Below are 25,052 nucleotides of genomic sequence, written 5' to 3' on the forward strand. Positions count from 1 at the left end.
TCGCAGTGCTCAGTCTGCAGCTGTTTAAGAAACGGGAGCCGAGCAGCTTTCCTGCCCTCTTGTGGTAAAGCGGTGTCACTGCAGTTCAGCCGTTCCCCTCCGTGCGAGTGAGTGTTTCTGCGGCCTGGAACTGCTCCAAACAGGAGGGCCCTACCTCCGAAGGGGCGTGGCCTACCTCCAAAGAGGAGGGTTAGGGATAGGGCAGGGGTTACACTAAACTTTGCCCGTTTGCAGCTCGGCCACTCCCCTCTGGAGCTGGACCAATGCCATTTGGAGCTGCTCCAGGCTCCAGTAATGCCCTCCATGTAGGGGTGGGCGATATGCCACAACGATAATTATCGCATGCATTAATAAATCATTGTACAGAGCCCGGCAGGTGAAATTGAATGAGATTTCCGTTTTTTTTTTATTTGTGCGCACAAATGAATGTAATTCATGCCCATGAGATACAAATTGTGCTCACAAATTACTGTAAATTATGCTCACAATGTATAAGTCATGCTCACGATTTCATACGTAACATGTGACCACAATTTCCATGTTTGTCCAGTGTTAAATGTGCCTGTGTGTATGGCCATGCAAAGACCTTTTGGTGGTGGGTGAGCTGAGTTCCCCTTCATCACTGTAAAGCACTTTGAGCGTTCGGAAGTTCGGAAAAGCGCTATATAAAATGCACTGAATTAAATCTTGAGGGGCAGGTCCTCAATGTGAGAAAAGGGCACACAAATCTGGGAAAACGGCACTCCGTTATAGTAGAGGATATATTTTAACAAAATGATTGAATGAAATTTAATGACAGCAGTGCAACTATGATAATAGACATAAATATTTTTTTGTTAAATTAATGAGACATTGGGCACTTGGGGGCTAATGGGTCAGGTGCTCCGGCAGCTATGCTGTGATCCCATCTCTATTTTATCCTGTCTCTGCTGCCCCCTGTTGGAATAAAGTGGAAAGATGCATATGGAGGACGGACATGGTGCTGTTGATAAAATGTCAAAATTTGCCGCATGGAAGCACAGATAGATGGGCTGCCACCAGGCCTCCAGGGGCCTCATTTATAGAACGGACTTACGATCAATTTTGATCTTAAGTATGACTTACGCAGAAAACCGCGTATAAGTAGTTATTTATAAAACCTTACTTGGAAATGATCTCTTATCTCTATGCAAAGTCTAGACTTTTACGTAAGTGATTTTCTGCTGGTTATGTAGGGGTATTGCAGTTTGGGACGCATATGCGTCCAAGCCTGTGGTGCACCTTGCATTAGCTTTATGAACAATTTGATAGGAATTATCAATTAAAGGTGTGAGGAATTAATTGCCCGACACAATGTGTTTTGAATTAACAACAGGATGCGATGTTCTGTAAATAGTGTGTCAAAAGTGTCCAGCCAGATCCCTCCATTCTGCTACCTCAGGACGCCTAGCACCTCCCCCTCTTCGCACCTGCACTTCCAGAACATGTCTCCTGTCTGTTCTGGCCCCACGATGGTGGAATGACCTCCCTGTGGAGGTCAGAACAGCTGAGACTGTGACCCATTTCAAACGACGACTGAAGACCCACCTCTTCAGGCTGCACCTCTCCCCATCCCTCCCTTCCCCCCTGTAAATGACTAAACTTAGGGTTGTAACTAGGCAGCTGTTTCATAGGTGACTTAGTTGATGCGCCTGTCTTAACGACTACTTGTATTTTTATTTATTTTTATTTATTTTTATTTTTCCATAGATTGCGTTGTTGCCGTTCTCGTTGTTAGTGTTAATCAGTTTAACCATCAGGGTCCAAGTTGAACTATGCGGTTGTTCCCTGTACTTGGACCGGTACTTCTCTCTAGGGGTTTCGTCATACTTGTTCCTGGTTATGGTTATACACTTTGTTGTACGTCGCTCTGGATAAGAGCGTCTGCCAAATGCCTGTAATGTAATGTAATGTAAATTAGGAAAAAGGAACCATGGCTGTTATTGCGTTATAGGAGAACATAGAAAACCGTGCTTTTAGGAGGGAGAGAATTTGAAATTCAAATCTAGTACCGCTCACGGGATTTTTACCTTTGAGGAATCATGCGCTGCTTTCTCCCTGCAACTGCCCACTCCCGATACTGCCTCAACCTCGCTCCATAAACAGTGACTCGCTTCAGAGAGACCCTGATACATTTGCACTCTAGGAATTATTATCATCGTACCATACCAGGGTTTCTGTTGGGAAAAATGCAAGGATTTTAGGCTTTCCATTAATATTCATCATAAAAAAGAGTTTCTTTCATTCATTCATTCTTTTGTCGCTCATAAGAATTCTATCCCTGATCGAAGTGAACCATTTGCGTTCTCGTGACAGAATAATTCAGTGTTTCACCTAAAATACCTAATAATTAAAGTGAAAATGAGTGCAAATTTGTGTTAAAGTTCAGAAGCTTGCTTCAGCTTTGGTTGTGGATCAGAGCCTGGCTTTTCACTGACACCCCCCCCCCCCATCCCTCCACCTGCCCGTCCTGCATCTGGCCCACCCCACCCACCCCCAAATACAGGCTGTGTACCTTTAAAGAAACTGACTATACTGCAGTATAATGTAAATGCTTCAAATTTGGCTTCATGAAAACATGATATTTCCATTTCCCAGCATCACAACATTTTTATAATAATATTGTCAGAAAAGGTAAGATTACTAGATTACTGTAAGTAAAATCAACGTCTATTCAACGTCTATAAGTCATTACTGCAAATCTAGGCCTGCATTAAAAGTATTGATATCAAAATTGTGCCAAGTTACATGAAACAATATTGGCTATCTTAGCTCATAAAAATTAAAGAAGCTGTATTCCAAAGCGGTGCTTCCCAATGTTTCCTAAATTCTTTCAAATTGTATTTACTAGTGAGGGAGACATACGAATGTCAAAGTTTTGCTCTTTTAAATGAGTGCAATTGTATATATACCATTTTGCGTGTGCATCCAATGTTTTTACTGGCTGATGTACCTTAAGTGTCCAATGGGGAGACGTATTATTTGTGGGCTTGGAGCATTTGTGATGTTGTAATCAAGCAGGAAAAAGAAGAAGAAGAAGGGGAAACGCAAAATTCCCTAAGTTTGGGGCTTTATTGTGTGGTCATGTGAAGTTGTTTGTGAATTCCATCAGTTGAAATGGGGTCCGAAGGTACAGAAATGAATGTTTTTAAGAGCTAAGGGTCTGTGATCATTACGGTTATTTCTGTAGGGAACCCTGAAAAGTGGCAAACTTTAAGTTATGCCTTATTATCAAAAAGGTAGTAAAGCGTAATTGGTCAATATGTTTGATTTCTGAATTCAGCAGTTTTTACTGCTAAAGAGTGCCTGCTAAATGCCTGTAATGAAATGTAACATTTACAAAAATTATACGGGAGGCGGCAGTGTAGTATGCAGCAGTAAGCATCTGGTCTTGTAACCGAAGGGTTGCAGGTTTGATTCCCGGGTAGAACGCTGCTGCTGTACCCTTGAGCAAGCGCTTAACCTGCATTGCTTCAGTATATATCCAGCTGTGTAAATGGATACAAATGTAAATGCTATGCAACAATGTTGTGTAAGTCTGCTAAATGACTGTAGTGTAATGTAATGTAACATGCATAATGGTCAAGCAGTACTGATTTCTTTCCCTTTATATTATTATTGGTTCAGGTCAATCTCCAATACAACATATTTTTTTAAGGTTATAGGTATATTAACCCTCCCTCTAAGCATTATGGTGACATTAATTTTCTGATATTTTAAAATCTAACATAATAATCATCAGTCTAATAAAAAGGCTCCCAGGTCAGTTCCAGGAATCCTCTGTCTGTCTTGGTTTGTGATTTCTGCCTTCCACCTGAGCTGTGACTGAACAAAGGTATAATTCAGTAAGAAACTCCAACAGTTTCCTGCTTTTCATGGCATTGTTCCATATTTAATATTTATCTTGTATATTCTGTCGTCTAAGCCTCTTGTTGACTGGCAGGATAAAAAGTGAGTTTTAAGAATTACTCCATTTAGTTATTTAAAGAACTTTTTTCAAGGCTCAACATGGGGCTGAGCATGCCCGTTTCCACCTGCCATTGTGTGCCGCCCTGTGGAGCTGCTGACTACAGTCAGCACTGACAGAGTCCAGATTCGACCCGAGACCACAGGGCTCGTCCATGGACCGCAGCGTGGTGCCTTACCCAAATGAGCCACCCGGTGGCTCGACGCTAGTATATGACTAAATGGTGACTGATAACATTGTAACAGGCATATTCACGAACTGAATGTGTGGGGAATTTTGTGATGTGCTGGCAAGGCAAAACTTTCTCGCGACAATAAATGCTTTCAACTTTTAGTAAAAGAGGGATGACACATTTAAGAGATTTACAACCAGTGACTAAACCCTGTGTGAATTTGGTTCTTGTTTTGTTTTTCTATTTGCTGTTCTTCATCAGTATTGGCTCTATGTGGTATTGCCTACATGGTTTCTTCTTTTATTTCTGTATTGCTTTAAAATCCCAGTAGAGATGGAGTGAGCTTCCCATTACAGTCAGGGGAGCAGAGTCACTGCAGACTGAAAACACACCTGCTTATGCTACACCTGGGCTCACGAAATGCTGACTGAACTCCCTACTAGCTTAACCTATTCAAAACCTCAAACTCTATCCCCCCAACCCATTTGCTTCCTAGGAATACTACATTATCCATTTACCTCTGACTGTTTCTACTATTGTGAAAGATAATGTATTGACTGCTACTATCACTTATGATTTGGCACTGTTTGTCTCCAAAACCTACGCATATGCAAATCATTTTGGGTAAGAGTGTCTGCTATATGTGTAAACAGAAATGTAAATAATTAATAAATGAGAAATGTATAATAATATATGGAGTATGTTTGTTGTTCTTCCTCAGTTTTTTAAAAATATACCATGAAATTGACTTTTGACATGTCTCATAAAATTCTCTGAATCATTTCCATATTTTTGATGACCGCAATAGCAAAATTTACTGTACTAAATATAATAAAACCTAAATATTGTGGAACACAACAGTAGCATGGTCATGTGAGAGAAATGTGTCTCTCCAACCCTGACTGTTTATCTGCCTGTAGGTTGTGATGATGTCCGAAGAGGTCAATATCCAAGACTGTGAGGAGGCCTCCGAGGCAGAAGAGGGCGACATTGAACCTTACCTGGAGGGCGAAAGCGGCACCCAGTTCCTGGAGAGGCTGCAGGAACTGGAGGTGAGTCTGAGGCAACCACAGAGCAAGAGAGATGGAGACGGTATTGTTTTTCGAGATGAGTCATTCCCTGCCACTATCCCCTCCCTTTCAGGGGAGATCTCATTTGGCTCAGCTGCCTTATGGACTGGCCCACACATCTCACCCAAGATTACTGATGTTGTCCAAATATTCGTCTCCTTACTATGAAATAGGCTTCGCCTACTTAAAAGAGAAAACGAATTACAGCGGGCAGGCTCAGTGTGTCATCTTTGTCGAGGCTATGCTTGTAATGACCAATAATCTCCGTCTCTCGGAGGAAAGATCCTCATTACCAGACTCTGAAGTAGTGTTGTAGTCTAGACCACCTAATCCGAGACCGAGGGGGGGCAAGACCGAGACCAAGACCAAGACCGAGGGGGGGGGGGGGAGACTGAGACCAAGACCAAGACCGAGGGGGGGGAGGAGACCGAGACCAAGACCAAGACCAAGACCGAGGGGGGGGGGGGGGGGGAGACCGAGACCAAGACCAAGACCGAGGCGGGGGCGGGGGAGACCGAGGCGGAGACCAAGACCAAGACCGAGGGGGGGGGGGGGGAGACCAAGACCAAGACCAAGACCGAGGGGGGGGGGGAGAAGAGACCGAGACCAAGACCGAGGGGGGCGGGGGGGGGGGGGGGGGGGCGAGGAACCCTGTATCTGTATGTGAGAGTATGCTCTTAATAAACAGAAACATTAGTTCATAGTAGTTATATTCAACATATGTATTTATTTGAAATTTAAATTTTCAACAAAATTTTGAAAGAAGTTTAAATTTAAATTTGTTTACTGTTGGCCTGCAGTAAAAAATAAAAAATAATTTAACAATAGAACAGAATATAACAACAATTTAACAAAAATATTTTAGCACAATGTCTGTAATGGTGCTTGCCTAAGTGAACAGTTGAGATTCAGTTTAACTATTTTTCCATTGTGAAGTAGCTCTTGTTTGGTAAACTAGTTTTAGAGTAGTTTCCTCAACACTGTTGAAAGGTGAGTCTCTAATCAACCAAAATACAGATTAAAAATTTTTTTCAGTTGGCTGTGTGACATCATCTGTCCGTTGCCCTGCCTTGTACTCCAAGAACCCGAAATACAGGAAGGAAGAATCTATATGATTGTTGGTAATATGAACATCAATCACATCAAAAGAGCAATCTTAATCATAATGTATAACAGGACACTCAACTTTATAGGCAGGAAGGCCACTTTGAAAAATGTATTTTATGTCGTTGGCCAGAGTATAGTGACACAGGGGTCTGTATGCGTGCTTGTTTTTGTGCTGCATATTTGTAGACCCAAACTGTGACTTTATGGTGATTCTGTGGTTCAGTATACCGATTTTTTTCCTCGTCAAAATGTCGCGAATTTGGAGCGTGATTTCATTTTCCCAGTAACTTGAAATGGCATGGTATGTCCAGATTCCAGGTCTCTAGTTTCACGGTGATAGCGAACACAACATTTATTTTGCCTTTTTGTGTAGCTATTTCCGTGGATAAAATTGCATTTATTATTATTATTTATTGGTAAAAACATTTACTTCATATCCAGGGAGGTAGCCAACTACTTGAAAGTTAGATCACGTGTAGCCGTTTACTAATACGATTGCATTTCAGGCTGGGAAATAACCTGTTAAACGAGAGAAATTGCTGAGAATCTGAGAATTGTCTTAGAATCTTTATTGCAACAGAAACGGATGCTGTACCGAAACGTTAACTACGTCACAATGGATATAACAGCTGTTTTAGAATGTCATTGCGTCACCCGGACCTTTTTTTGCAGTCCATTTAAAAATTGGCGTGACACAGGCACAACAGCAAAAATAAAATTATTATTTTTATTTTTTTTTCCTCCAGAGGGGCAGCTCAGCCAAAGAGGTCAAATGGGCTGTTGCTCGGGCAACTTTAGCCCGGCCTTGCGCACGTCCTTGGATGGTAACACTCACAGCTCTCGCTGTCTCCTGCGTGCAGGGAGGAGGGGCGGGTGCCTGCGGTACTTAAAATAAGCCGAGTTATTGGTTGCAACTGAAGTTTTACATCCAATCACAGAAAAAATAAAATAAAATAATGCCCAGGCAGGTAATGATGTGTCACTGTAGTTGAGGTCTCGACCTAAAAGTCCTCGCTCTCCGAGACCAAGAAAAGACCGAGTGAAAATGCAGTCGAGACTGGTCTGCACGGTCTCGAGACCAAGACCGGTCTCGGGTACTACAACACTACTTTGAAGTCTTAAAAAATCCAAGTTTATTGCGAGTGGTGATTCACGATCGTCTGTGTGAGTCAGTCGCAATCTGCGCTGAGCCGCATTTGCATGCAAATTTACATAGCCTACATAGCAATTTAAATATTCATGACCCAGACAGCGCACCGTGCCACCGTTTCCCTGGTTGACTGCCCTGTCCAGCAACTGCGGGTGCTGTGTGAGTCCTTAGTCATTTTTGTTCTGGTGCTCGCACCAGTTTAACTGGTGCAAAAGCATGGTGGTCCTTTTATGTGTTCCCTCTCTGTTTATTGGTTTTTGTGCTGCGTTGAGCTCGCTGTGAACACGCTGTGCCGTATATGGCTGCCTCTCAGCCAGAGCTCTGCTTGAAAAGCACTGCCTTCACATTATACTCACTCCCTCTCTCACACAGGCTGAGAATTCAGCTCTGGCTCTGGCCAATGAGAGCCAGAGAGAGGCTTATGAGAGGTGTCTGGATGAGGTGAGTTCATTCCCGGGGTTTTTTTACAGATCAGTGCTTGGCAGAGGTTCAGTGCGGCACCGTGATTAGGAAGCGCAGCGTCCGTTACAAGGGCGGAGCGAGCGCTCCAAGGGTTCATTCCAATCGCTTGTTTAATCCAATCCGTCTCCTCAGCCCTTGCATGACCCGGAAATCAGCGAGGAGTCACATGTGTAACCTTCTGTTTCAGGACGTGTGACTCATAAATGATCCGCCTGTACGTCTGCCCCGTCTGTAATTGACATTGCTTCGAGCTGACACTTGATTGGGCAACAACGTTTCAATTGCCTAATATGTGTTGCCTTGATTCCACAGTCTTCGTGTCTCATCCTTGCGTCTCTTCCTCGCGTCCGTCTTTGGATGGAGCTCAGGAGCGAGGAAAGGACACGGGGAAGAGACGCCAGGAGTGGAACAGAGATTGGAATGAACCCCATGCTGCATGCATACATAGTTCAGCTGAGCTGAGAGGCCAGCACTGTCTCATAAACCTGAAACCGTTAAAATTTTAATTGGTGGAGTTCCTCTCTGGTTTCTGTGCTAAAAGAGCTGACACCTCTGTCCATTCCTCATTTTGTTATTCCTGAGTCTCTTACCGATTTATCTTTGTCAGTCTGTTTTATTTTAACCCTTTTAGTTACGCGATCACAAATATTTAATTAGAATGTTCTTAACTGAACATTTTAATGGTGATGTAACAATCACTGCTGGTAACTGAAAGTTCTAGAACACTGACTTAGAATTTTGAAAAACATTCCAAAAAAACCTGCTCTTCATAGAATTAACACCTAAATACATCCCCAGTGTTTTAACAGTAATAACAGGAAGGTGTTGCTTTTTCTGACAGACTTTGTGGTGGGTTTTTTTTAGGTGGCGAACCATGTGGTGCAGGCTCTCCTGAACCAGAAGGTGAGGATAATGCACGCACTCCTAGGTTCCGTCCAATAAATGTACATGAATTCATCTGACAAGAGAGAAAATGGATGTGTTACCTTGCGGTTCTCTCTTTATAAAGTGAACATCCACTGTGACTCAGTAAAGGCACTGGGCACAAACACAGGCTGGGCTAACTCATTAGCTGACTGTAGCCCCATTGAGAGTCCACCTTTCTCCTGGCAGGGCAGGGGTGGGTTTAAAGAGCCCGAACAACCAAAGTAATAGTTTTTAATAATTGCGTGTGTGTGTGTGTGTGTGTGGGTGCATGTGCGTTTTTGTGTGTGTGTGCGTGCGTGTGTGTGTGTATATGTATGTGTGCATTAGGACTTGCGAGAGGAGTGCATTAAGCTGAAGATGCGAGTGTTTGAGCTGGAGAGGCAGAACCAGACCCTGAGTGAGCTCCTCCACCAGAAACTGCACAGTCACCTGGGCCCCTGCCAACAGGTGAGCCATAAGAGCTCCCTGTTCTGTCTGTCTCACTCCACTCCACTCCCTGTCTGTCTGTCTCACTCCACTCCACTCCCCGTCTGTCTGTCTCACTCCACTCCACTCCCTGTCTGTCTGTCTTTCTCCCCGTCTCTCTCACCCTGTCTGTCTACATCAGTCTCCCTGTCTCTCTCTGTCTCGCTGTCTCACCCTGAAGCTCATTCAGAATGCTGCGGCTCGTCTGGTCTTCAACCTCCCCAGACACTCCCACGTAGCTCCCCTGCTCACTACCCTCCACTGGCTGCCTGTTATAGCTCGCATCAAATTTAAAACATTGGTCCTAGCATACCAGGCAGTCAAGGGATCAGCCCCAGCATACCTCCACAAGATATTCAAACCCTACGTGCCAGCCAGATCCCTCCGTTCTGCTACCTCAGGACGCCTAGCACCTCCCCCTCTTCGCACCTGCACTTCCAGAACACGTCTCCTGTCTGTTCTGGCCCCACGATGGTGGAATGACCTCCCTGTGGAGGTCAGAACAGCTGAGACTGTGACCCATTTCAAACGACGACTGAAGACCCACCTCTTCAGGCTGCACCTCTCCCCATCCCTCCCTTCCCCCCTGTAAATGACTAAACTTAGGGTTGTAACTAGGCAGCTGTTTCATAGGTGACTTAGGTGCATTAACTGTCTTAACGACTACTTGTATTTTTATTTTTTATTTATTTATTTTCCATAGATTGCGTTGTTGCCGTTCTCGTTGTTAGTGTTAATCAGTTTAACCATCAGGGTCCAAGTTGAACTATGCGGTTGCTCCCTGCACTTGGACCGGTACTTCTCTCTAGGGGTTTCGTCATACTTGTTCCTGGTTATGGTTATACACTTTGTTGTACGTCGCTCTGGATAAGAGCGTCTGCCAAATGCCTGTAATGTAATGTAATGAAGCACTGCACTGGTAGTTTGGTCAGATGAAGTTGAATGATCTTCCCTCAGTACTGGGGTTTCTCTCCATCCACCATCACGCTGTGCTCTACCGGGGTCAGCAGCGGCTTCCACACACACACAAACACTGGCTCACCCAGAACAAAGGCTGCTGTCTCAGAGTGAAATACACAGTGGATTTTAATCTGTGCCTGTAGACTCCTGCTTTCTGTAGTGGCAAGATGTTGACTAAAGCTTTAAGCATGACGTGCATACACAGTGTTCGTTTAACACTGACGCCGGGCACCCACCGCATGCGTAGCGTAGGCGGCGCGTAAGCAGCACGGCGCGGCGCGTCGTGTGTCTACACGGGTTCCATTTGTGTCGCGCAAAGGCTTGCTTAAAGCTCTATATTCCTAGTAGCTCTCGCAGTCTGCAGTGGGATTGCATCGTGTATTTCACGTTTGTTCACGACTGTTGATTATGGGTTAAGTGAATACTTGGTGAGAGACCTTCTCTCAGTTTTCTGTGTATAAACGGGTAATCGTGACGCGCGGCAAGCAGAAAAATAGAACGGAAGCGAAAAACTACGCTTCAGTTCGCTTGTGTCGCACAAGCTTCGCAGCCGGTTCGCGACGCGTTCGCATCTGGTGTAGAGGACGTCGCCCGCTGCCGTTGAAATGACAGTACTTCAACTGCGCTTCACTTACGCGCGTAGTGCGCGCGTCCTGCGCTCGCGTCCGCTACGCGTGCGGCGGGCGTCCGGCTTGAGCACGTCCTCTGTAAACACGAGTCCGTGTGAACCTGACAGTCCTTATTGGATAACTACAAGGAGGTCAGAGCAGGAAGGTTTTGAATAGTGAGCCGCACTTTGCAAGTGCACAGTATGGTTATATAGGTTTAACAGTTATGAGGGGGGAGATCAGGTGACAGGGCCTGCCTTTGTTTAGCCTCATGGAGCTCAATGAAATTCAACCCAAATCTTTTAAATAATTTGGGACAACCAAAATATGACAACAATGTGAGTCATTTGCAGACATGTTTTCCAATTAATGTCCTATTAAGTTTAATCTGATGAAAAACACATTTTTCAACATACAAGAATGCCAAGCTACTGACACATACAAAGCACTGTCTATAGATCATTACTTTAAACTGGCAAAATCGTTAAAAATATTGATATCAAAATTACACCAAGTTACAAGAAACAATATTGCTATCTTAGCTCCTACAAATTAAAAAAGCTGTATTCCAAAGCAATGCTACCCAATGTTTCCTATATTTGTTTCAAACATATACAATATATATATGGTAAATGGTAAATGGACTGCATTTATATAGCGCTTTTATCCAAAGCGCTTTATAATTGATGCCTCTCATTCACCCATTCACACACACACTCACACACACACATATATTATATATATATATATATATATATATACATACAAACAACTTCACACGTCCACACAATAAAGCCCCAAACTAAGGGGATTTAGCGTTTTTTTCCTTCTTCTTTTTCCAGCCAATTACATCATCACAAATCCTCCAGGTCCATAAAGAATACGTCTCACCATTAGACATTTAGGTACATCAGCCAATAAAAACATAGCATCCACATGCAAAATGGTGTCCTTTTTGCATGTGTATGCTATGTTGTTATTGGCTGATGTACCTAAATGTCTAATGTACACATGCAAAATGACATATGTCCATTTTGCATGTGGATGCTATGTTTGTGCATTTTTTTTTTGGTATATAAATTGATGTTTTAAAGGGCTGAAGGTCTGTGGCCATTGTGTGTTATTTCTGTAGGGAACCCTGAGAAAGGTTATATCATTGTGTTATATTATGTGCAAGTAATAATAGCCTTTTAAATGTGTTTTTGTTTCATTAATTGTTATTTGTCATTTTTTCCATTATTTTGGTATGCCCTTTGACCAGTTAGAACTGGCTCTTAAATAGCTGAGCTGACTCCATGGCTACCACGTCATCGTTACCACCGAGCCTTCAGAAATCTCTGTGTCGTATTGTAATATCAAATATTTGTGTCCACGTGCGGCAGGCTTCATGTCCTCTGTGGTATTCCATATGCTGGAGTTACGGTTGGGTTAACTAATTTGTCAGTGGTAGAATTTGGATAAAGCCACAAATGAGAATAACTTGTCTGGAAAAAACATATACTCAGAATAGCAACATGGGGACTTCCAAAAGCAATATGTCCTGAAGTTGTGTATTTCACACTCAGGGTGTTTTTTTCTTTTCTTTTTTGTTGGTGTCATTTTGGCTCTGTATATTTTAATGTTGAATATTCTCAGAATATTGTGTATTTGTCTGCAGGGAGGACCAACTGTGCAACACCGCGCCAAGACTCCGCCCACTGTCTCTGCCAATCCAGCGGGGTCAGCATGCCAAACATCCACAAAGGTGAGGCTCGGCCAGACGGCTGCCCAGACACCCAGCATGCCTCTGTGCCAGGCTTCTCAGATTGTCTCATGTATTTTATATTTATTTTACTATGAGAAGCAGTACAAATACAGTCTGCCAGTCTCTCTCAGTCTTTCCCTTTGGTAGACTGAGTCGCAGGTAAGGGGTGTGTAATAGAATACAGTATTTATTTGATAATTTAGTGCAGAATGGGGATGCTGGGGCGTGGGATGTTGCGTCCTGACTCAGTTTGTGATCCGTGGTGGTTACAGAGCGATGGGGAGCACACAAGGAATGGGACATCAGGAGCCCGTGGCCCCGCGCTGTCCCTGGATGCCCTGTCCCCGTTCCTGCAGAAGAAAGCACACATCCTGGAGGTACTGCGCAAGCTGGAGGAGACCGACCCCCTCAAGTTCCATCCTTCGGCTGGCCTCTCCTCCTACAGCGACTTCAGTCAGGCCCTGTTCTCCGCCGATACGACCTTCGCCACCGCCAGCTGCCCCCCGCAGCTGAAGGTGTGCTGCCCGCTTTGCCTCCACTCCTGCTCGGACTCCGCCTCACGTGATGGCAAGGGGGAGGGTCTGGGGGCGGGCCCTGGGGAGGGTCGGCCACAGCAGCAGAGCTGCCGGTCCTGCCAGCTTCTGGCCCACAGGAGCCTGCAAGAGCTCCTGGCGCGCACTACAGCGCACTCTACTGGGGTGGAGGTCCTTGACGGGTTGGTAAAGCCGGAGACCAAGGTGGCACCTGTGCCAAACTCAGTAGCTGTGAACCAGCCCTGCGCGCACAGGCACAGCCTGTCGGCCAGCACATGTGCCCCCCCAACAGAGAACGGACACAAGGAGCACTGCAGCCTCCCAAAGCCAGGGGGCGCCGTCCCTCATCTTGCTGATCAGAATGGTTGTACCCACGGAGAGCCAGAGGCAAAGCTCTCCTTACTAGGAGAGGTCCAGAGTGTGACCCCACCACTCAAGGAGAGGCATGGTGACGGGCCCCCCATATGTAAACCCTCGCATGGGGACCCCGATTCTGTCACCGTCCCTTTGGGGAAGGACGAGAAGCACGCCAGGGCCGTGGCCTTCCAGAGCCTGGCCGTGGGGCCGGAGGAGTGCTTCTTCAGTGTGGCCGCGGAGGTGGCCAAGGTGAAAAACAGCCTGTATGCCGCCACCTCCAGCCTGCCGGTTCCTGGGTGCGCCCGGGTGGCCTACTGCAAGCGGGAGGCAGAGGGCCTGTCCTTCTCCTCCAGCGAGAACTTCGTGTCCAAAAAGGCGGGAGTCGAGCCTAACGCCCCGCACGAGAAGGGCGGGACCGCAAAGCAGCCGCCGCCCCCTGCCGGCAAATACAAGCTGGCTCTCCTCCCCACCTCCACCTCCCCCTCCTGCCTGAATGAATCCAAGCCCTCCCCCATCTCCTCCCCATCCCGGCTGCTCAAGTTCCTGAAGATACCGTCCATCGGGGACCGGGCGCAAGCTGCCAACCCACTCCGACTCAGCCCCCAGCTGACCCGCAGCTCCAAGATCCCCTGCAGGAGCAACAACTACGAGGTGTACCTCTCCCCCGCCACCACCAGTAAGGCGGCCTCCAGCGCCGAGAGGGCCCGGCAGCCGCCCCCGTCCTCCTCCCCCAAAACTGACCTCTATCCAGCCACTCATTCCGCGCCCACCTCCCTGCCCAAGGCTGAGGATGCCAGCGCAGCGCCCACCAATGATGCTGGCTACGGCAGTCACCTGGCGCCCAAAGCCAGCCAAACCTTGGTGGCGTCACCTGCTTCTCAGACCCAGCCAGCCTGGGGCACCCAGAAGGTTCCGCACTACGAGAACCTTTCTGAGCTGGCTGTCCCCTGCACGACACCTCACTTCCTGTCTGGTCCTGAATACAAGGATCCCCTTCAGGAGAAGAGGCTGAGCCCGCCGGGAGAGGAGGGGCCTCGCGGCTTGGCCACACCCACAGAGACTCCTCCCTGTGACACCAAACCAGCGGATCGTGGTGACGGCGAGGAAGGCGCGGCCTGTTACCAGCTCCATAGCCACCACAGCCTGCCTGTCTCCTCTGCTGTCCACCAATCCCAGAGCAGCTGCAGTCGATTCCACACGTCCAGCTCCCAGTCCCAGTCCGTCGCCAAGGGAACCGAGCCGCACCCCGCTCTCGAAAACCCGCCAACGGAGAAGCTCCTGGGCGAGTCCGGCCACCAGCCGTTCCAGGAGCGCCTGGCGGCTCTCGGCAAGCTGAAGAGCGCAGAGGACCTGCGGGTCGACGGGGTGCATTCTGGGAGCCAGGAGGACGGGGAGCTGGAGAAGGAGAGCACGGCCACCGGCAACGAGGAGAGGAGCCAAACCGCAGAGAGGAAGAGCGAGCACGACGCAGAGGAAGAAGGGTGTGCCGAGTCCACGGATTCCCCTGATGACAGGCCTTGCCCACAGAGTAGCCTCGGGGAGGACCCCGCGAAGCTTCCCGCACCCGGCCTGCCTTACGGACCGGGACCCGGCCTGCCCGCCGTGTCCGCAGGCAGCACGGAGCAGGAGGCCCCCTCTCCCAGGACGTGCGCGACGATGACGGCCGAGAGCCCGAAGGTCAAGGCGGGGCTGCAGCCGTCAAACCCAGACCCCCCGCAGGTCTTGCGCAACTACGCGAGAGGCGCAGCCACCCAGAACCGCGCCCTCAGCGACAGGGCTGCGTCCGGGCCCCACAGCAGCCCTTCCAAGGCCCAGTGCAAACCGGGCCAGTCCTCTTCCCAACCCAGGACTGCGAAACCCTTCCAGGACGAGTGCTCCGCTCCCCCCGTCAGTACTCCCGCCCCCCACCAGAAGCTTCTGTGCAGACCGGAAGACAGGACCAAGCTTACCGCCAACAGGAAGAAGGGCTTAGCCTATCTGGAGGGCCCACCGCCGGTACCGCCGAGGCCAGTGGACGTGGCGGTGGAGCGGAGAGCCCCGCCCGCGGGCCCCCAGTCGGCCATCGAGCAGAAGGTGATGAAGGGCATTGAGGAGAACATGCTGAGACTGCAGGTGCAGGACCGGGGTCAGCCGGGCGAGACCAAACAGCGGGCCTCCAATGGCATCGCCAGCTGGTTCGGCCTCCGCAAAAGCAAGCTGCCCGCGCTCAGCCGCAAGTCGGACGCCGCCAGGCCCAAGGAGGACAGGAGGGAGTGGAGGCTGGTGTCCTCCTCCTCTTCCTCCTCTTCCAGCTCCTCCTTCGGCTCCTTCTCCAAGACCGCGGGCAAGCAGAAGGTGGAAACCGAGGGCCTGAACATCTCCAAGCTGATGGAGAAGGCGGAGGACCTGCGCAAGGCCCTGGAGGAGGAGCAGGCCTTTGTCAACGGCGTGGCCCTGGACCGGCCCTCCAGGGGCCACAGCTGCGAGGTGGTGATGGACCCGGCCCAGGGCCAGCTGTCCGTCATGTACAGGGGCGTGGCCTCAGAAAACTTCATGCAGCAGCTGCTGAACAGGTGAGAGAGGACAGGTCACGGAGGTGTCCTTTTAAAAGACGGGGGGGGGGCATGGCACCTTAGAGGCATAGCAAGAAAAGTAACTTAGTTTACATTAATTATATTTACAGTATAATAACAGCTCAATACCATACCCAATTCACAAGCAGTTCAACTTTACACTGAATTTTTGTTAAACTACAAACACTCTTTTGCAGTTCTCATATGGCCAGATTGGATGTGTTAACACTGTTTTTCTATTGTCATGTGACCAGGGTGGATGTGTTAACACTGTTTTTCCACTGTCATGTGACCAGGGTGGATGTTTTAACACAGTTTTTCCACTGTCACGTGACCAGGGTGGATGTGAAGGATGGCGGTGGCGACATGCTGCCAACACATCGACGGCTCTCCTTCGACTCCAAGAAGCTGCGGCCCGTCTTTGGGCAGCAGAGGAACGGCATCGTTGTCCCTGCCAGGAGCAGAGAGGAGGTGGAGATGGTACGGGGGGGTTGGGGTGGGGTGGGGGGGGGGAGCGTGGACTCACCATGTAGAGTACACCATGTGCCTAGTACTCCTGGAGTACATGTTTTAAAGGAAAAAGATTAATCAAAGTGATGCAATAGTATGCAAATGTTCTGTTTTTCTACTTTTCTCTTGACTGCCTTGTACTCTGTCCCTGAGTGTGTGAGAGAATACTAATTATATTAAGGGTGGGTGCCTTGGTGAGGGGCCATACGCAGACCTCAAAATGGCATCTCATTATTGACTGACTCTTCTCAGGGTGCAGAGCTGGCGAGCAATGATGATGTCACAGCAGACAAGGGCCTGGTGGACTCCATGAACCGTCAGCGCTTGGCAGGTAAAAGTTACCTTGTGCTTTGCCAGCTCTAAAATCTAAATGGAGATCTATTTGCAGAATGCAGTATTACAACTTTTCTTCTTCTTCAATTTGTAGGGATATACATTTTTGATATTAAAAGATATTTTTGATACATAAGTACACAAAGTCCATAGAATATATTCTAGTACTGTATATTTTACAGTGTCCTCAAAAACCATTGGAACTTTAATTAGAACTGGAGTAGTTATGGTCAGAGGAGCCCTAAATGAGGCTTTTTGGTACAGTGAAATGTGGTGGTAGATATTTCATGTTGTGGTCTTTTTGCATCTATTGAGCATAACCCTCTTGTTAAGGTCAGTGGTATCATGAATTACAGCAGGTATCAAGACATTTCAGCCAAAAATGGGTAACCCCCTCCTTTAGGAAGCTCAAACTTAGCCAGAAATAAAACCCAATCCCTCACTGTCTCTCTCTCTCTCTCTCTCTCTCTCTCTTCCTCCCTCTCTCCCCCCCTCCCTGCCCCCCAGGCTGTGGGGCCTCTACACACACCCTGGACAGTGGCATTGGGACCTTCCCCCTACCTGATTACACAGGCTGCGCAGCGGTGAAAAGCATCCCCATGGCAAGGCCCAGAGGGGAGCACGACTCCCCTGGGAAACAGGGGCCTACGATGAAGGTTCCACACAAGGCTCGGACCCTGGACAGGGAGCTGACCTCCCTGGAGGAGGTCTGCCCAAAGCAGGGGAACCCAAACTCCACCTCCGACTATGGCTCTGCCCCGGAGGGCAAGGGTTCAAACTTACACCTGCCTACCACCATCCACGAAGGTAACAATGACAACAGACCATATGCAGGCACAGTAGATTTTAGGTCACAGGCGCTTCACAACAGGACATGGCAAACTGTTTAATCTGTTTTAAGACAAAATGTCTGGTTCAAATCTTGCCCCGTTCTAAAGAAAATGGGACTGCAGGAGATCTACTTTGCGCTCTTCCAATCATTGCTCCCTCACACCCAACCATCCAGCAATCTGTTTAGCCAGCTGGCTAACCAGAATAAAGATGGCACAATCTAGAGGGAAAACAATGTTGGAACTTAAAATGCATTAAAAATGCAAATATCCAGGAAATTGTAAGTGAGACAGCAAAGCGAGTTTGAGAAACCAGTATTATGAATGACACTGTTATAACTGGACTGGCATGCTTTCTTCCAGTTAGCCATACTCGTCGTTAGCTAACTACACATAAAGGGCCAGTCACATAGGGAACGTTTGGTGGTACGGTAGATTGCATGGATGTAGACTGACACAGAAATTCCTGTCGTAAACTAGGTGGATTGTCGTGTTACACTCAAGAGCTCCAGTGCTGTTCTACTGTATATCAGCACAGTGGCTCTTGTCCAATAAATTTGCTCAAACAGAATTAACTGTTGTGTAAAAAGCCAGCATCAGGGGTGTAAGCACAAAATTTTGGTCCTTATAAATAAGCGGGGCCCCCTTCCTCTTTTGATCCATGTCTCTCACGCATCATTCCAGGCTTTTCGAGGGCCCTCCCCCCATTCGCGCCCACTTTTCCCCCCACTACGACGCCCCTGGCCAGCATCATATTCACCGGGGATTCGGACCACCCCCTTAATGTGTGCTTTGTTCTGGTAGAGGGTATCGATGTCTGCAGTACCACGGGGTGTGTTTCAGTGGGTCATTTGTAGCTCGTGCTCAGTGATAATAAATGGTCTTCGTGTCTGTGCCATAGCTCTGTGTAATTCTGCTGCGTGTGTTCTCTCTGTGTATCACCGCTGAGGACAGAAGTGTTTCACAGCTCAGGGTGGTAAGTTGTGTGAGGGCTAACCGCATTGATTTGGTTCCCGGACAGATGAAGATCCTTCAAAGCCCTCTAAGAACTGGACTTTCCCCCACCTGAAGGCGTCCGCGGTTCCCACGGAGATGTACCTGGGGGTGAACGAGGAGGTCAGGACAGGAGGCCCCAGCAGTCCCTTCAGAAGGGTGAGCTCAAACAGAGAGAGAGAGGGAGGGGGCGAGAGAGAGAGAGAGAGAGCTCAAATGAAGAGAGGGAGGGGGTGAGAGAGAGAGAGAGCTCAAACGGAGAGAGGGAGGGGGTGAGAGTGAGAAAGAGAGACAGACAGGTATACAGAGATACTTTGGCTTTCAATATTTCCTTTATTTAGGCTCAAATGGAGAGAGAGGGAAGGGGAGAAACAGAAAGAGAGAGGGAGAGAGAGAAGGAGAGTGAGATAGATGCTTTTACCTTCAATATTTCCTTTTTTTAGACTTGTGATCAGTTCTTTTGTGTTAATATTTGTCAAGACTTATGGAGACTATGAATTAGGGAGAAAAGTTTTTTAAATAGTTTTTTTGAAAACAAGAAAGCTTAAAGCTAACTTTACCGTTATCCCGTCTCTGTTTTTGCAAATGGAGTGCAGGTGTAGTTTCGCTAAACTGCGTTGTCTTGCGGATTTGTTGCAGCTGTTTGTGACGAGCTGTGACAGGAACCTCCTCTGAAGCGTGAAGCCTTACTGCAGCGGTGCGGCGGCTCACTGACATGTGCCTCCCCAGGGCGTGGCCAGCCCCCCCCCCCCCCCCCCTTACCCCCTCCCTTCCTCCCCCAGCTCTGTCCTGTCCCTCTCTGTCCTAAGAGCCTGAACCCTCCTGGCTCTTGCCTGGGCCCTGACTCTGCAGCCTGCTGTCGGCCAATCAGGGAAAGGGCCGCCCCCTGATGCCTCCAAGGTGGGCGGGGCTGGAGATGGACCTCTCCCCGGTCTGTTCCCCAGCAGAGAGACCCTTGAGTTCCTCAGCGACTGCTCTACGAGGTGTCTTCCTGCCACACCCAGGGGGGACGCACGGATGGACAGCGTCTCCTGTCCCTCTGAAACTCCGCCAAATCGCAAGCCCCCCCACCCGCCCCACCCCCCCAACCCGCCACCCACCCCCCCATGCCACTCCCATTTGTCCTGGGCCTGTCAGAAACTTCCCAGCACACCTTAACCCTTTCTCAGACATTTCTCTTCACTTTGACTGATGCATGCACACCAAGCTGAGGGAAGGGACCCAGCCACCAATAGGCCTTCAGGTCCCAGGTCGCCAGATCAAGCCAGGTGGGGCTGGGTGGGACATACAGTACGGCCCATTAACCGGCCAAACTGGACTACGTCCGCCTGTGGCCCTGGAGCCAAGCTGCTGTCGACCCCGTACAAGACCAAAAGCACTCTTTACACACCTGCTTCCATCCAGCAGAACTGTCTGGAATGTCCTGCGGCTGCCCCGCCCCATTTTCTGGTCATCTGATCACGAAGGTTTTCACTGTCAAAACTGGACAAAAACTGCAGAAAGCAAGGAATCCCTCCAATGATATCTTCTGCCACCTAGATGTGGATAAAGACTCCGGTAGTTAACTGCTACACAAAGTGTATTCCAGTCCCTTTCTCTGTATTTTTATTTAATTAGTAGATAATATATTAATAAAAATAGATTTATTTAAGGGGTTTGTAATTGCTTTGATTTGAAATTCTGAAGTGATTGTTGCCATTATCCTTGGTTTCCTTTTTGTTTTATAATGATTTTTTTTAATGCAAAGAAAGATAGGATCTGTTTGCTATGCACATTTGCTGTACAGAGTGAGTCTCTGTCTGCTAACTAGCAAATAAAGAAAATTTCATCTGGAGATCTTTGTGGATGGTATTACCCTACTTACTGAGAACTGATGTTTTTTTTTGCACTGACAAGCTGGTTTGACATATGAAGGGTACAGAAATAAAACAGGTTATGGACCTAAATGAAATTGAGTTCATGAAAACATCTGAGGGGTGCAATGTTTTTCACTTTTTATTAAGATCATTATGTTACATGCAGTCAGCACTGATACTCTGGGAACAATTCCCTTTGTTTACGGTAGCACTGAAGCACTGAGAACAATTCCCTTTGTTTGCAGTAGCACTGAAACACTGAGAACAATCCCTTTGTTTACAGTAGCACTGAAACACTAAGAACAATCCCTTTGTTTACAGTAGCACTGATACACTGAGAACAATTCCTTTTGTTTACAGTAGCGCTGAAACACTGAGAACAATTCCCTTTGTTTACAGTAGCACAAACACTGAGGACAATATTCCCTTTGTTTACAGTAGCACTGATGCACTGAGAGCAATTCCATTTGTTTACAGTAGTGCTGAAACACTGAGAACAATTCCCTTTTACAGTGGAAGATTCTGGAAATCATGTCATTTATAAATTTGCACAATATTCAAATTCAGTGCTTTCATACTTGGAAAGTAATTTGCTTTCATTAGCTGTGTTTTATTTTTTCATCAGTTGCATCATATTTTAGACTTCATTACAGTTCAGTTCATTAATGGTTAAAGCCTCATAATGTCATAATCCAGCTGGCTAGAGATTTCCAACTGGTTGCATACTGTTGAGGGCTATCTGTGACATGTTTTACAACCTTTATATCTCCCCAACATCATAGTCTATGAATGGAACGCGTAATGTCCAGAAGTTTTTGAACTATTGCTCAATAAGTGAAAAACAGGATGACGAAGGCATCTTCAATGCCTTAACCAGTGTTGTTTTTATTTAGTCATGGTTTTGGTTTCGAGTAAAATGGCATTTAGGTTTCGGCATTTTTTAGCCAGATAAAAATGACTAAAATTGTATTCATTTTAGTTGATGCAAAAAACCATGTATTTTAGTCACGTTTTAGTCCTGACCTAATGCCACATTCAATGCCCTGCCTCCAGAAAGGCCCTGACTATAAAATACTTTGTAACATGCTTTGTAACATGTGACAACGCATCAGTTGTAATGGTGCATGTCTCTTTTGCAAGTGAAATCTTCTTCACATGCGCATACAGCAATGTCCTGCTGCAGCGTGAACATCACCGTCATCAAGCAACTTTATTTTTTGAAGACAAAAAAGACGTTAAAGATTAATATAAAACATGAATTAGTTTTATTCAAAAACTCATAGCTTTTGTTGAATAAACTTTTTTGATTTAAATAAATATAGGTAATTGAACAGTATGTTATAGCATGCATTTGTTTGGGTATAATATTTTATTTGAACAGAAGCCATTGCAGCTATCCAGCCCCAGTAAACTCCATATGTGTGTGGTCTTTGCCGTGAATATTCTTCAGGCGACAGTGCGAAGAACAAAGAGTACATGGGATAGACAATTTTGCATAACGTTGATAAAAACATGCACAGTTTTGAATTGCAAATAATAATTATTTTATTACTTGCCTTTAGGCAGCTGAGGAGAACTGGCTATACCGAATGGTATTGAGCATTTTGCGAACATGGTATACTTATATTAATTTCATAACGCTGAAGCACTGCTTCATTTTTTTTTTTTTTTTCATTTTTACTTTTACTTCATTTTTTAAAATTGAAATTTCAAAGTACCAGTATAGGCGGTGTGCAATAATTACACCTGTGTTGGCTTACGCACATTATGCCACCGATTAAACCGAACATTGCTACAACCCTGACCACTCACGGTCATTCATTTCCGTATGCAGGCCGAGCGGGGCGGAGTTATGGAGTCATCGCCGGGCCAGACCAAACCTGCCACGTGGGAAGGCTTGCTGCTGCTGCTGCTGCTGCTTCATAAAAACATACGGTCTCTTCAATCCACACCCGCACCAACGTGACCTCAGGGCAAAGCTGTTCCGCAGGGCGTCGCAGCTACTCGTTTCACACGCCCACGGAATACAGTCACACTGGTACGCCGACGCTCCAATTCCTCCCACAAACACTTCCTCAAGTAGTGTATTCCGTGGGAGTGTGAAACGAGTGCTGTGAAACCCCAGGGAGTACCCGTGTCGTGATGTCATTGTTTGGATAGCGAAGGAAAACCATGGAATTGCCTCATGCAGGGGGAACCTCATGCAAACTTTGAGGGAAACATGAAGGAAAGTGGCTCCTGGTTTAGTACAGTGAAACCATAGCAAAGGGGTGCCCTGCCCCACCATAATAATATCAGCATCATCATCATCATTTCATATTTCATTATCAGTCAATGGATATAACAGTTGATCAACAGATTTTTATTTGGTTGCTGTCAAGCTAAACACAAAAACACACAAGAACACACATGAAGGAATAATAAAAACTCAATTAAAAATACAAGATATCGAGAGTATGCAGTTGTGACTGTTGGATAAATACACAGCCAGTGTTGGGGAAGGTACTTTGAAAGCACAGCTTTGCAAGCTACCAATTACTTCACACTGCAAGAAGTTGAACTACAGCAAAGCTTTTTTTTTTTTTTAATTGACTCAAACGCTTGACACAGTTACGGTAGTTCTGCGTAATTTACATCGGGGGTACAGTAAAAGCAAACACGCAAGTCCGAGTTTTCATTCTATTTATTGTTGTCATTTTGCGATTATATGGAAATGACGATGAGAGTCGAATTAATCAATTCAACAGCAAATTGTTTACGACGTGTGCATGTTTTCTGCTATGAATGTTGTTACCAGTAACGAATGTGAATGCATTCTGTCGCATCGGATATATAAAACAGTTACAATCTGACTATTAGCCTGTTATATCCTATTTGTTGCATAAACAACGGTCCAAGTCCAACTACCAACGACAGTTTTGATTGACAACGGTAAAATATGCCGCGGAAGAATATTTCAATTTCAGGTGATTAAATCGATAATACGAAAGTAACCATGTATAGTCATTGTTGGTAACCCGTTGTATATAAATGGAATAAACCCCTCCGGGCTGTCCCGGTTATTAGAAAATAATGGAGGCTACTTCGGTGGTAGTATGGGGTTACAGAAGAAATCATAGGACAGATCGACCGAAGACAACAGGTCTACGGTGGCGTCATTTACTGATCCTTAGCAGTTTTATTTCAGACCGCAGCAGAACACTCCTCTGCGCTTGAGCTTCAGAAATGCTTGGGGAAATGTAGCTTGTGTGGACGACACCGCACTCCTTGATCAATAAAAGAGCTTCCCTACTGAAAAGCTATTTGATTCAGAAAACAGCGACGCTACCACCACGCTACTGAGAAATGTAGTTAAACTAGTAACGCCGCTACTTGTAGCGACGATACTGCCCAACGCTGAAAACAAAAGTTAATTTGCCCGCGGCCTCGGGCTGAACTGAATGGGACCCCCCACGCAATGCAAATGTGTTGTTACGAAAACAGCGTTATTTTAGGCTACGTCAGGCCGACATGCAATATATAAGTAGCCTATTCGAGACGGCCATGGACATTAATTTTTGTGTGAGCAGGTGAGCAAAATAAACTACTGAGCATACTCCATTGAGAAAGAACGAGAAAGCACAAAATGAACATCGCGACTGTTCTGGTGAGTGAAATAACATATCTGAAATATTATTAGCCGCTGGACATGTATGGGGTTGGGAGAGCATTCGAGCCATCTAAGCTTTTTAATTTAATTTACTTTATAAGTTTTTTTTTCAAGATTATAGATTTACATTAAGGGCAGTCAGGTGTCCGCATCCCTTGACTGACTGCTCTGGACAAGGCTGGCTTTAGAATAGCCATCGTTAAGTGGATATTTGTTTTTTTGCATTTCGTATTTAATACTATGTTTGGTTTTAAACAAACATACTCCGTGCATGGAAGCTTGAGAATACGGCAGCTTTCTTTTTTCAGTTTATTTTCCGCCGGCCAGCACCTCCGCATAGGTGTGCGTCAATCTCGCTGACAAAATGACAACAACTAGCCTATTATGTGCCACCTGCAATGCGATCTTACACCCCCCAGTTTTAAGTGTAGATTATGGTTAGCCTACATTTACTCGGAAGGTAAGCATAGTTTGGAACGAAATAGAGTTGTATATGTGCACGTCTTTTAGTGGTTCTCTCTGTTAATGGCGTTCTTCCGTATGTCCGTATCACACAGTTCGTGTTCCTGACCACGGTGGCTCCTGTCCGCACTCTGATACGCTGTTCTGAGTGTGATGAGAAGTGTACCAAGAGGCACATCGAACACTCAGGCAGGGTTCTCATCAGCAGCAACGTTAGTCATTTTATCCCGGAGGATGCAAGCGAGCGCATGCTGTCCCCATGGACATACGTGTAAGTCTGAGTACATTGCAAAATGGATCAGTTTAAAGGAAAGTTTTAAGCCCCAC

The 25,052-nt window shown here is 46.6% G+C and overlaps 1 protein-coding gene across 6 annotated transcripts in view; it reads left to right on the plus strand.

Annotated features, from left to right (window-relative positions):
- LOC118207830 (nck-associated protein 5-like) overlaps positions 1-20,592 on the plus strand; it is a 46,823-nt gene extending 26,231 nt beyond the window's left edge. For all 6 annotated transcript variants that reach the window (XM_035381911.1, XM_035381913.1, XM_035381916.1 and 3 more), the window contains 11 exons: positions 5,078-5,209; positions 7,857-7,925; positions 8,811-8,849; positions 9,201-9,320; positions 12,564-12,650; positions 12,923-16,092; positions 16,431-16,572; positions 16,855-16,933; positions 17,443-17,742; positions 18,787-18,917; positions 19,398-20,592. In XM_035381911.1, the coding sequence (XP_035237802.1) occupies positions 5,084-5,209; positions 7,857-7,925; positions 8,811-8,849; positions 9,201-9,320; positions 12,564-12,650; positions 12,923-16,092; positions 16,431-16,572; positions 16,855-16,933; positions 17,443-17,742; positions 18,787-18,917; positions 19,398-19,433 (4,299 nt within the window). In that variant the 5' untranslated portion in view covers positions 5,078-5,083 and the 3' untranslated portion in view covers positions 19,434-20,592. The remainder of the gene's footprint in view (positions 1-5,077; positions 5,210-7,856; positions 7,926-8,810; positions 8,850-9,200; positions 9,321-12,563; positions 12,651-12,922; positions 16,093-16,430; positions 16,573-16,854; positions 16,934-17,442; positions 17,743-18,786; positions 18,918-19,397) is intronic.
- The last annotated feature ends 4,460 nt before the right edge of the window (positions 20,593-25,052 follow it).

Source organism: Anguilla anguilla, chromosome 11 (genome assembly GCF_013347855.1).
Source record: "Anguilla anguilla isolate fAngAng1 chromosome 11, fAngAng1.pri, whole genome shotgun sequence".
In the NCBI taxonomy this organism is placed as follows: domain Eukaryota; kingdom Metazoa; phylum Chordata; class Actinopteri; order Anguilliformes; family Anguillidae; genus Anguilla; species Anguilla anguilla.